Source organism: Leptidea sinapis, chromosome 27, assembly GCF_905404315.1.
Source record: "Leptidea sinapis chromosome 27, ilLepSina1.1, whole genome shotgun sequence".
NCBI classification, from domain to species: domain Eukaryota; kingdom Metazoa; phylum Arthropoda; class Insecta; order Lepidoptera; family Pieridae; genus Leptidea; species Leptidea sinapis.
In genome coordinates, this window is record NC_066291.1 from 8,281,793 (window position 1) to 8,296,006 (window position 14,214).

The 14,214-nt window shown below is 33.4% G+C and overlaps 1 protein-coding gene across 1 annotated transcript; it reads left to right on the plus strand.

Moving 5' to 3' along the window:
* The first annotated feature begins 2,111 nt into the window (after window positions 1-2,111).
* Window positions 2,112-13,990, plus strand: LOC126972787 (2',5'-phosphodiesterase 12). Its single transcript, XM_050819833.1, has 8 exons — window positions 2,112-2,895; window positions 6,537-6,660; window positions 6,755-6,894; window positions 6,970-7,132; window positions 8,155-8,443; window positions 11,304-11,424; window positions 12,899-13,050; window positions 13,827-13,990. Exons 1-8 carry the CDS (start codon window positions 2,232-2,234, stop codon window positions 13,932-13,934), a joined length of 1,761 nt encoding a protein of 586 aa, XP_050675790.1. The 5' UTR covers window positions 2,112-2,231; the 3' UTR covers window positions 13,935-13,990.
* The last annotated feature ends 224 nt before the right edge of the window (window positions 13,991-14,214 follow it).

A 14,214-nucleotide genomic window follows, 5' to 3' on the forward strand; every position in this document is an offset into this window, starting at 1 on the left:
TCAAATAGATTACAGAATATAGCTACCAATTTATATATTTGTACAACTCTGGGAGCTATAAAAAATGCCATGCCCTTCTTATGGAAGGAAAATCTTTTTTTATCAATAATATTATTTTATTGAAAAAAATTGATAATAGTTTGAATAACGCCTCTTCAGTGAAAATATTGGATGCCTTCAAAACATTCAAAATAAGTAACATAGTAATGGCTCTTATAACCATATTAATAATAAATGCCACAATTCACTATTAATTCACCACATTTCGCTCTAATCTTTTGTGTTTTTTTTTAAGTTTTGGGTTTATATCACCGGAAAGTCTCATCTAAATTGGTTCAGTGGTTCCGGATTATTCCTGGATTAAACGAAAATTAATAATTTTTATGTTATTTTGTATTGATACAATTTTATTTATTTGTAAACTACTGGTTCATCAATCATAAATATGAATCTTAAGTATAATCATTACATTACATTTTTACGCATTAAATATTATTTGTGATAATATTATGTGGTCTTAAAAAAGATCTATACCTTTTATCTGTGTTTGAATTGCAGGAATCTTTAAAGTTTGACAGAAATAAAAAACTCCGGCAGTACCGGCAGAACTGAAAACTTGTATATTAACGTTGTGCATTTTTGAATATTTTGGAATGGTTAGCGAATAACTTAGAACGAATTGCTTTATTTTGCGGTATAAAAGTACGAGCATTTATGTGGCTAAATACAATATTCTTTTATTCCGCTATCGTACACAAAAAAAATCATTACAAAATTAAAAAATTATTATTAATTATTAAAAAATTTAACAATTTGGAACCACTATAATTATTTTACATTAAAAAGTTTATCTCTCAGAAAAATTTCATCCATAATAAACTGTTAAAATATTTCACGGCTTCTCAGCCCAAGTACGATCCCTCGACCTCGCGGTATTTCGGCTTCGCAATCACAATGATGCAACCACCCATCCAATGACCGTATGATTACTAAGTTGAAATATCCGAACTATAATATTAATTAGAAATATAAATCTTTCATTCATAATTTCAACGACTGTCTTACGAATTTTCGATCAGGCCACGTCGTGTCCTGACGCGAGTTTAACATTTCATACCCATCTCACGAAAAGTGCTCAACGCTGCTAAATCACAAAAGAAGCTTAGTAGTCTAACTAGAAACCTTCAACCTGCTGTAGACTGTTACACCTAAATAATTTACTAGGCCGTATTGATTACACTCCGTCAAAAAATATATTTAAGAAAATTATTGTAAAGCAATCAAAAACCTCTCTCAACACTCAAAAAGTTAAAAATTTTGCAGCAAAAGTGCTGAAGATTAAAATGCAAAAATGCATCATTTGAAAGTATTGCGAGTTAAAATCCAAACATTTTAAAAAGTTAGTTATAAAACAGTGTCTGACCTTAGCGTTCAATAAACGTACATAATATAGTGAATTCATTTTTTTTTTGTCATTCAACTGCAGTTTTAGCTGGCGCGGCGGTGAGTAGACGGAATCTTCTGTTTTGCAGTAATCCTTCAATTATTTCCTTTCTACGGGTGTCATCTATAGATAAAAGTAAACATTAAGATCCTATAGGATCTTAATGTTTACTTTTAAGTGATTGTTAAAAACTTTTAATAGTTTAGATGAAAAATGTGTAATATGTATAGGGTTTAATAGCATAAAATATACTTAATATAAGTTCTTGTAATTATTTAAAGGTCGTATGAGTCAACATATTTCTTTATTCTTTTTCATATTCACTACTATATACACTATTTAACAATAATCAAACTCGGTCATATTTCAACCTTATAAAAGAGACCCGATAATGATCCATTGAGTATCTTTCTCAGAACTAGCATAACATATTCAATTTTTCAAGTGCGTGCGGTATTAAGTTTCAAGAGCTCCGCGTCGCAAGTGCCATCAACGACACGCGGGAATCGCTAGCTTGCTAGTCTTAACTGAACTTATTGTTTAAATTGTCTTTGGTTGACTGACTGACTGTTGCCAACTGTTGCCTTGTTCACTGTTGAGTGTTGGCTATTCGCAAGGAAGAAAAAATAAATTAAAGTTGTTGTTATTTTTTGGTTAGCATTTTTTATTCGAAATAAATCTAATATTTCAAATTATAATGTTCTCATGAAGAACTAATAAATACAAAAATGATAACTTTATAAGTGCGTTTCTATAATTTAGTTAAATATTTTCTGGGACCCATAGTATGTTTTCTAGGCTATGTTACAGTTTTCGCAAAATTAATTCATTGGTTAATATATCAAAATTAAACAGTATAAACATGGAAAAGTGCTATTTTCGATATATTCAGAAAGATGATAAAATTGACATATCGTTTCTTTTCAAAGTTAATGATACAGTGAGGCAGTTCAATCTTAGTAGGAAACCTACGGAGTCGTTAGAGTTGCTGTGCAGCCGTATTGGTACAAATGTTCAGAAATTTAAAAGTAAAAAATCAAAGAAGAGAGGATTAGTAGAAAATCAAAATGTGAAAGTCATGATTTATGATAATAACAACACACCTATCCCTGAAAAACTATCATGCATGGAGTTATTCAATACAAATACCTCAATAAAGTTAGACATTGCTGATCAACAATACGAGGCTATATTTAATGCACCATGGATTGTTAATTATGAATTGCCAAAAAGCATTTTAATGGGGTTTCCAGTTTTTCCTGAAAACTTTGAGGCACACTATACAGATAAAAATTTAAGTTTATTTAATTGGTACAGGGGAAAAGCTATTGATGAAAATGGGAAGGCTATTAATGATCTTCAAATAAAATGGGAATTTATTACCAATGTATTTTATTATACACCAATGACACAAGATGTAGGACTCAAATTAAAACTTGAAATTATACCAAGTAAGTATTTCTAGAATATTTTTTATAAATTACTCAAGGTATAATAGTATTTTACATTTACTCACTACCCTTAACACATATTAATTCAAGGATCTATTAAATGAATAGTTTTACAGTAAGATCATAATGAATTATATGTCATCAAAAAATATACTGTATAACTAGTTACTTCTAGTTTTACATTTCTACAATAAAGTCCCAGCTACTGTTCAGGCATTATCTATAAATAAATTTAAATGTTTTATAAAAAAATGGCTCTGTTGTAAATCCTATTACTCCACTGCTGAATATCTAAATGATCGGACAGCCTGGGACTAGATTGTGATTATTTTATAGCGACTGTACAATATTGTATATTTTTATTGAAAAGAGCGCAAAAAAAAAGAATGCTGGGAGAGTTTCTTGCACCGCTTCTTCTCTCTCAGAGCGACATTTGTTTCCGAAGCGGTAGTAGTATCTAGTAGTATAAGAAATGACATCAAAAAGAATTCTAAAGGAATCAATTTTGAGAAAATAAATGCCTTTTATGCCTTTACTAATTAGGTGTTTGATTGTACTAGGTTGTATCACTGTGAGTGTAATTTGAAAATAACAGTAAAAAAAAACAATTATTGTTTCTGAATAATAATAAAATAGTAGGTACTAAATCTCTTCTATGATTTGCATAAAGTTACAATCACTTTTGTGCATTTACCATATTATTTGGTACAGATAGGGGCATTTCATATTCCATCAAATGAGTAGTTAATGATGTGTTAGGAGGTTAGCTGGCTGTAGTGGTGGGTGCTAAAAGTTATAACAATTAATATTAACTGTTAACCAGAAAATACCATTAACAATGTTATTAATAAATACTCTAAAAGACTATATTTAACTTCATAGTTAATTTTTTAAGTCAGGACTCGGATACCTAATTATTAATTAATGATCTGTGATCAGCGCCATCTATCGAAAACCGTTATGGTGTCGTATTATTCCGATAGATTCAATCACTGTGTTCGATATGAAAATACGAAATAGTTTCTGAAAGTGACACTAGATGATGTATAATCTAAGACTATTTATTTTAAAAGTGAACATAGATGGGTAGACTATGTTTCAACGCCATCTAAAAAACTTTAGTACACTATTTTAAAATTATCACAACTTCTATTATTGCAAAATAGACTAATTTTCATAAGTGACGCTAGGTGGCCGACAGAAAAATACAATGCAAATTGATGCCTTATTTAAAATACCATAAAGTCTATGTTTATTTAAATGAAAAAAATTAGCATTTATGTTATTAAACCTGAGAAATATTGATCAAATTTGCTAGTTATGACTTAAGCAGTAGCTATCATTTTCACTTGCACGATAAATTAGCATTTAATTATCCAAGTCTTCAATGAATTAGGTAAAACATATAGGTACATTAATAATTTGAAATTATAACGAATGTGTTTTTCTCTGTTCAACTTAGTGTTACTCAATTAGTCATAATATTGTATAGCGGGGCCGTGTCGAACATTATTGTTTCGGAAATATTTTTGGTTTTTAGTTACATTTTGGTTATTAAATTAATTCTCTATTATTTCTAATACCAAAGTAGTTGATTAGTGTTCAGTGTACAAAAACTTTAAAATATTAAAATAACTGTAAATATAATATTTAGGTCTAGGTTTAGTGTAAGAAAAACTTATTTATTATTATGGCGGAATGACGACGTACTGCTGCTATATGACTATTTTGTGAGGAGTGAGAACAAAAGTGCTGTTTGCAACTTGTGCAGCAAGAGTCTATCTAGCAGTCCTAAGCCTGTTTAAGTATGAAGGAAAATTCATTGATTGATGTGATCTATTTAAATTTAACACCTCATACCTAGTTTAGTGACCTGTCTAACACCCAGTAACTAACTGATTCATAAATACCAAAAAAAATGCAGATTGTTTAATATTCTAATTAATAGTAAATAACTGCTTAAATTAACAAATGGTGAAATTTAACTAAGCAGTAAAATACAACGCTGTATAGTTACTTGTGAATTGTAATTTTTAACAGTGTTATAATAATTAGCGTTTTGCGTAACATGTTATTTTTTTTCGTATAAGCATTTTAACAAGTTGCAATATTAACGATTAACCCCACCTCTAGCTGGCTGAACTACTCAGGTAACATACCTACAATGGATAAAATACAGTCCACATTACATTAGTTGTATCAATATGAATTATTATAATGCTAGAGCAAGTAGATTATTCTTATCATCTCTATATTCTCTTTGTTAACTTTCATAACTTAATGTGTTTTAGAGTACCTACTACTTTTATAATTGTATAAAATATAGACTGTTATTAAAGTAACAATTCCTAAAAAAAATTTACCCAAAAAATACTAGTCTTGATGTCTAGGTGGTTTGCAGACATGTGTTAACAGCTTTCTCATCAAGATATGCAGATTTATCTGGACTTCATACATTTGTGGGTGATGGATCAATGTCCTGTGTAAATTCATTGATTAAGCATTCAATAACAACACAGTCGTATAATTTTAGTAAAAATACCTTTGATAATTAGTCTTTAACACACACCCCTTTTTGTTACCTGGCCATTATGGTTGGCCATCTAAAAATGTAAATAACTTGGATATTAATTATTAAATGGAATGGAAAATGTTTTCCATTACTTAATTTTACAACTTATATGGTAAATTATTAAGAAACAAAAAAATAACTTTTACAATTTCTAACAGAGATATAAATAGTAATAATTTAATAAAGATACATGTAACTACAATATTAATAAGCAGAGAAAATTATATTAGCTTTATAAATAGAGAATACATGAAAAGTTATAAACCTGACTTTGGTGTACACCAATACATGCGCAAACGACTTCAGTAGGCCAACACTTTTCAAGCTAACTTGCTTGAGTGTATACTGGTGCTGGGTTTGGGCGGGATAACAATATATGTGGATGTGTGGCGGTCCTCCACAGTGCGGTTTTCAAGGAGCTTTCTTCCATGTACTACAAAGCTGTGGAATGAGCTTCCTTGTGCGGTGTTTCAGGGACGATATGACATGGGTACCTTCAAAATAAGCTCATACACCTTCCTTTAAGGCCGGCAACGCTCCTGTGATTCCTCTGGTGCTGCAAGAGATTGTGGGCGGCGGTGATCACTTAACAACAGGTGACCCGTACGCTCGTTTGTCCTCCTATTCCATAAAAAAAAAAAATTCAGTAGTTTCTTGCAAAAAGAGTTACCCTGGTCTACTATAGTAGGCTGCACATGTACTGTAGTGTTAATATATCTACTACAACCAATGTACTTTTTTTTAAATTACATTCATGCTTGCACCTACCGGGATTCGAACCCAGGACCTCTAGGTTAGCGATCCTACCTACTAAGCTAGAGGTCCCGGGTTCGAATCCCGGTAGGTGCAAGCATTTATATTATGAATATGGATGTTTGTTTCTGAGTCATGGATGTTTAAATGTATTTATGTATGTTTATATGAATTTATGTATGTTTAAGTAAGTATATTGTATTAAATATATCATTGTCTTGTAACCCATAACACAGGCTATAGATGCTTAACTTGGGGCAAGATAATTTGTGTAAAAAGTGTGTCAATATTATTATTATTATTCATTATTTTTCAGAGAATTCAGAAGCAACCGGCCCCAGTGTAGATTTGGTATCAAAGAGTTGTGTTGAGGCTGGGCCAGGACCATGTCCATTTGAAACAAGACATTTATTCACTCAACAAAAACTAAAAGACAAAAGGTGAAGTGTGCTTTAGATTTTATCAGTATTCCTTTATTACTAAAACTACATTTTTCATGTGATTGTAATTTATCAAAAATTAGTTATTTTTCAGCTTTCGATGTGTTTCCTATAATATATTGGCAGACCTATACTGTGATTCTGATTATACAAGAACAGTTTTACACCCTTATTGCCCACCCTATGCTTTGGCTCTTGACTATAGAAAGCAGTTAATTCTTAAGGAACTTATGGGTACAAATTTTTATTTATAACAATAATATTTTTATATAATCAGGACAGGGATAATAGTTTTTTTTTTATCGACAGGATATAATGCAGACATACTGTGTCTTCAAGAAGTTGATGGGAAAGTGTTTAATAATATATTGACGAATTTTTTGGAAATGGATGGCCTGAAAGGCTTATTCTATAAAAAAGGTAAAACTGTTTCAGAAGGGCTTGCAGTTTTTTACCGGGATGAAAGATTCAGGTAAACATGACTATTATTAAAGTAAATAATTAAGTGATGGTATAATAAATTTAAAAAAAAACTTAGGATTGTGGCAAATGGGTCTTTATAAGCCTTTTCCCCTCTGGAAGACAGGTGTAATTGATTGTACTGTAATGATCATTACATTTTTATTATATTAATTGACATCGTTATTTGTTGTAGAAATAATTTTTAGTATTGCAAGGTACTTCTTAACAATTTTCTGAACACTTAAAAATAATAAATTGTTTAGATTTGAAAGAGTGACATCTCAAGTCAATGTTTCCAAATATTCACAATTTCCTAATATTCAATTATTGGTATATGAGTTGTAAAGTAGATTCCATAGATGAAGCCACAACCTGAGAGTTGAACAAGATATAAGTACCTAGATTCCACCTTCGCACGACACGCCACAAATTAGGATATCATCCCCACCATCTGGATGTGTGGCGGTCCTCCACAGTGCGGTTTTCAAGGAGCTTTCTTCCTCGTACTACTAAGCTGTGGAATGAGCTTCCTTGTGCGGTGTTTCCGGGACGATACGACATGGGTACTTCAAAAAAAGCGCGTACACCTTTCTTAAAGGCCGGCAACGCTCTTGTGATTCCTCTGGTGGTGCAAGAGAATGTGGGCGGCGGTGATCACTTAACACCAGGTGACCTGTACGCTCGTTTGTCCTCCTATTCCATAAAAAAAAATTTACGAACCATACGTCACTCGAATGGTTGGCTAAGTTGGAAGAGCGCTCGGATGGAACCCGAGAAGATGTGGCTTTGAGTCCCACATTCTTCATAAATTTTTGATACAAATTTAATTTATTCTTGCCTCTCACAGCCACTTTGTGGAACAAATTTCCGGCTCCAATTATTCTGAACTGATAAAATTTCAAGCATACTTCCAATTGAAAGGTCAGCATCTCTATATATCCTTTTTTTGCTAAGTTTAGGGTATTTAGAAACTTTATTATAGAAAACAAAACATTGCAAGACCAAAATTAGTTATAAAATATTATACTATAGGTTTTTAGAGGACAAACAAATACTGTTAGCTGAGGCAATACAGAATGAGAGTTGTTTGAAGCCAATTTGGGAAGTTGTGAAAAATAACAGCAAACTATCAAACAGACTTCTGGATAGATCAACTGTTGCTAGTGCAACTCTCTTGAAGTCTCTTGACAATGAAAATGAAATTCTTATTGTTGGCAATACACACCTATATTTCCATCCTGATGCTGACCATATTAGACTAATCCAAGGTGGAATAGTAATAAGCTGGCTCAATGATCTACTCATCAAATATAAAAATCAGGTAAGAAAATGAGTAAATAACAATGTTAGTGCAATATTCAGATTTTAATATAACAATGTTTTCTGCCATGGTTGATGGGCTGGAGGTATTCTGGTGAACCTGGCACATTGATTGCCGACATCGAACAAAAGACCTGGATATAGAGGCTTTAGTAAGTATACCAGAAATCCCTGTACTCTAAAGTTATTGACGCTTAATAAGGTAGCACTCTTGTATATATCACCTCAGGTGGCCTTTAATGTGCAGGGTTGGTACTTCTTTGATAACATCCCCCTAGTGACCGAGAGGCTGTCAGTGGCGCGAAGGCTAGTTTTTATCGTGAAGGCGCCGGTTTAATCTCCCCATTAAATTGTGTTCCCAAATGAATATTTGGGTTTATCTGATGCTTATACAGTGAAGCAAAAAACATTGTGAGAAAACCGACACACACCTGCAAAGATATTTAGGCTGTGTGTGTTAAATTGACCAGCTCGCACTGGGATTATAAGGTTAAACCAAGGGTCGGCAACACGTGGACTGATAGGTCGAACCTGGGAGCTCCAAATATTGTAATGTATTGTATAGCAGGCACAAATACTAAACTATAAAAAACTGGCTGAAAACCGTCGGTGTAGTTTCTCACATTAATTTTAGGCCTTGTGTTTTATAATTCTATTCGTGTTTTATTTAAGACCATACAATATCAATAGGTAGCACTTAATTTTATTCTGGACCTCGTTAAAATTTTCCCACAGTTTACGGACCCCACTTAAAACTACTTGCCGTCTCCTGGCTTAAACACTAGAGTGTTTTCACGTAAATTAGGCACACCGTAGACATCGAGTACCGGAAAATTCATGACAGTCCACAGACTAGTGGTATTCCTAGGTCACACTGAAAATGTTTAGAAAAACGGCTTAATGTAGAAAGTTGCCAATACTTTTAATGTTTTTCGAAGTAATCTCCGTCCCTTTCTAAGTAAACCAGTGGGCCCTGAAGATGCCAAGAATAAGGAAGAACCATATTCTTGGCATCTTCAGGGCTCGTAAAGCTAATACCTCGAATTTTATCTTTAGTTCTTGGGAATAAATAAAAGTTGCAGGTGCCAGGTCAGGACTGTATGGCGGATGACTCATTATCTCGACACCTGCCATAGTCAAATACTTAAAAATCCGTTTTGCGGAGTGCGCTGAAGCATTGTCGTGGTGAAGGAGGATCCTGCTTCGAGGGCGCTGCTGTCGAATTTTTTCCAAGACAACAGGCAAACAGCGATTGACATACCAGACTGCAGTAACTGCCCTTCTATCGTCTAGCACAACTGTCGCGAAATTACCTTTCCGACCAAAGAATGAGGCAATCATCTTTTTTCCTTGACTTCTTCCTTTCTTTACCTTAGTTGGCCGATCTTCGAAACACCCACTGAGCTGATTGTCTTTTGGTTTCGGCTTCGTAGCAATATATCCAGCTTCCATCACCTGTGGCGATGTTAAATACAGCATTTGAGTGACCGCCGTTGAACTTATCTAACATTTGGCGACACCAGTCCATGCGAAGGTGTCTGGTCGTCGGTTAAAGTATGGGGAATCCATCTGGTTCAAAGCTTCCTGATGATTTCATACTCTTTTAGCACAAATTAACGGTTCAGTTACGATTGTGTTGAAGTTACGTTCCGATTTAGGGAAATTGCACGATGCGTATTCCCGTAACAAGATAGAACTTCAATTATTAGGAAATTATTATTTTCCAAAATTTGACGTTTGCTTAATAATAATAGAGCATAGGTAACCCTTTTAATGGTAGTAGATATATTTTAGTTTTCTTAGAACAATATTGGTAACTTCGAGCGAGCTTGTCATTCTCATATCGTAAACGCGTGGCTCCGATTCAGTTAACGTTTCTAGGGAAATGATAGAAGAATACCAATTTAGAGCAAAACTTGGATAAGATTGAAACTTACCTTCAATGATTTTGAAATTACGAGAATAAAACCGTAGGGAGTTGATAAACATCAAGTTTGATTCAACGTTTCATCAGAAATAAATTAAATATTGGTACTTTTCACTTTTATTGGTGACTAGCTGACCTGGCAAACGTTGTTTTGCCATATAAATTATATATGTAAACATTCCTTGAGCTTCAACGAATCTATTACAAACTATTTCATTGAGATCGGTCGAATAGTTTAGGAGTTAGGGAACATACAAACATACATTCTCTTTTATATATAAAGATTTATGGATCCAAAGCTTGATCCAATGGTGTCATGACGTATATGGCATAGATACTAATGCTTGTAACTTATTATAGTAGGCTTCATAAGATACATAATAGCTTTAAGGGTAAATGTATACACTTATAAAGTCCCAGCTACTGTTCAGGCATTATCTATAGATGGATTTAAATGTTTTATAAAAAAATGGCTCTGTCGTAAATCCTATTACTCCACTGCTCAATATCTAAATGATCGGACAGCCTGGGACTAGATTGTAATTATTTTATAGCGATAGAAATGACTGTACAATATTGTATAATATTTTTATTGAAAAGAGCGCAAAAAAAGAATGCTGGGAGAGTTTCTTGCGCAGCTTCTTCTCCCTCAGAGCGCCATTTGTTTCCGAAGTGGTAGTATTATCTAGTAGTTATTAGACATCAAAAAGAATTCTAAAGGAATCAATTTTGAGTAAATAAATGCCTTTTATGCTTTTATAGCTCGCTATATTGTGCGTCTTTCACAGTGTCTATAATAGGAGGAGTTCAAAACACGCCATTAACAACATTACCTTACTACAATCTAAATAGCATCTCTTAAGGAGCTTTAAATCAAATTATAAAAATTTGATCCCATTAAAAGGGGTTTTATATGTTAATTTCATGTTTTCAGAATCCAGGTGCAAGGATATCGTTGATTCTTTGTGGGGACTTTAACAGTGTGCCATCATGTGGTATATACCAATTGTATACTACAGGATGTGCGCCAAGTACATTACCTGATTGGAAATCGAGTATGTTATCATTCCATTTTATAATATTTGTTTCTTCTTTATCAATGTTTAATCCCTTATAACTTACCATAGATTTACTTAAGCGTTATAACTTTTTTTTTATGGAATAGGAGGACAAACGAGCGTACGGGTCACCTGTTGTTAAGTGATCACCGCCGCCCACAATCTCTTGCAACACCAGAGGAATCACAGGAGCGTTGCCGGCCTTTAAGGAAGGTTTTTTTGAAGGTACCCATGTCGTATCGTCCCTGAAACACCGCACAAGGAAGCTCATTCCACAGCTTAGTGGTACGTGGGGAAGAAAGCTCCTTGAAAACCGCACTGTGGAGGACCGCCACACATCCAGATGGTGAGGATGATATCCTAACTTGTGGCGTGTCGTGCGAAGGTGGAATTCGGCGGCAGGAATCAGGTTAAACAGCTCTTCGGAACACTCCCCGTGATAAATGTGGTAGAAGACACACAATGAAGCGACGTCTCTACGCAACGCCAAGTGATCCAGACGTTCACAGAGCTCTGGGTCCCCGACAATTCGAGCTGCTCTGCGTTGCACGCCGTCATATGTATATTTTTGGTAGTATATATCATATTTTTGGTAGTGTTGCTCTTAAAATCTGTTTTATTTAATGTTTTTAGTTAGAAAACTTACCAAAGAATTAAAATGAATAACAATAATTTAACCTATTACTAACAGTTGAGCATGACAGCCCAACAAGGCTTAGAATTCAATAATTCTCACTAAGACATTTTAACTGAAGAGCTTATTTAAAAAAAATATCGAAAATTTTAAATTTTAAAACCTTCTACGTCTCTTTAGCTATCCAAAATGGTATTGATTCTTTATCTATCGGCAAAAATATGATGAATGACGATCTTCTGTATAAACATTCCTGCTCGGCAACATTTTGAAAGAAACATTTGTTTCCGTAACGGTTGATTTCCCAACTAGTTTGGGTTCTTGTGAGGCCCACAAGTAACAACAGCATTAAAACCTGATGCCAGGTCATCGTCATCATATGTTCTTGGACACCATGGATATATATAATATATTATATTCATGGACGAGTAAAAAAGGAAGGACTCCGTGCCGTGATATTAGCAAGTGAAGCACCGTTATGCTAGTGTGTGTGCGGTTACGGGGGATACTAGTTACACATTTTTTTCACCCTTAAATAATCATATATGGCCACAAATACTTATAAAGTATCGTTTTTACACTTTTTCACAACGCACGACGGTATTTTTAAAATATTTTATTGAGACGCAAAATGATCTGTCACAGACGATGACAATTCTCATAATGGCCACCTATCGGCCTGTAGTAGTGTAAGTGTGTGCGTGGGGCTATGTATTTACACGTTAATCGGCTTGTTTTGGTGCTACACTGTTATGTAAGGTCACACGGAATCCTTATTTTTTATTAGTCCGTGATTATATTGTAATATTTTTTCTAAAGTTGTATAAATTTTGTCAGATGAAGATGAAGCAGTTAATGATCTTGCTCTTTTCCAAGAGACATTATTAGGAAGTGCAGCTGGTACGCCTCAGTACACCAACTTCACAGAAGGATTTGCTGAATGTCTAGACTATATATTTTACGATAAGAATAATCTTGAAGTAGAACAGGTTTGTGCCCTATATAAACTGCCCTTACACATGCACTTACATAAAATCTTTTGAGATAAAAATAGATGTGAGAAAAGTAATATTAACTAAAAAGTCACTCTATGATTTACTATGATGCAGTATTTACCTGGATGTTACAAATATTTGATATTGTACATGTACGACATTACAACATTCAACATAAGTTTTTTGAATTATAATTAAATATTTTAAAAGTGGAAAGTTCTAATATTTCTTAAGAGACACTGTTTTATCTTTTAATTAGACTGAGGATATAAAGTAGTGGATGAAAGTTTATATTTGTGCTATATTTTAATTTATCTGTAGCTCTTTATCTGTCAATAGCTTTTAATTAGATTTTCATCTAAGATTAAGTATTGGTCACCGCTGCGCTCCAACTAGCTACCGCAATACCTAAGAATTATAGCTTTTTTGTTACGGCAACTATTAGATGCTTGTGTGGGTGGCAACTTGAACGTGTTATTTTAGATTGAAATTAATAAAATACAAAATACTTACTGATGATATGTAATCCCAGTGTCTTGTAGTAATATTTTTACAAAGTTTCACTACCAACCCAGCATTTTAGTTTCAATTATTAGCAAAGTTTAACAGAACATGTGGCACGTCAACACATTGTTCGAGACTGGCTCGAGTACGCCTGCGCTATCTAGTTGGAGCGCAGCGGAGACCAATCCATAATCTAAGCTTTTCATATTGTTTTGCTTGCAATCTGGAAGTAAATGTGTAATATAACGAATATTTTTGATTTTCAGGTTATTCCTTTTCCCAGTGTTGAAGAATTAACACAACATAAAGCTTTACCAAGCATTGTTTTTCCATCTGATCACATTGCTGTTGTATCTGATTTAAGATACAAATAAAAAATAGTTATTACTGTGTTTAAAAATATTATGTAAATAAAAAATCTATTATTTAATTTATTTTTATCTTTAACTAGATTTTACTTAGACTTTGATTAGAATAATAATATTAATAATATTTACAAACTATCTTGACCCAAACTAGGCATAGCCTGTACTGTGTATACAAGACAATGATATATTTAATACCATTTACTCTCTTAAATATACATACATAAATGTAGAAACATCCATGACTCGGAAACACACATTTTACCGGGATTTGAACCTGGGACCTCTA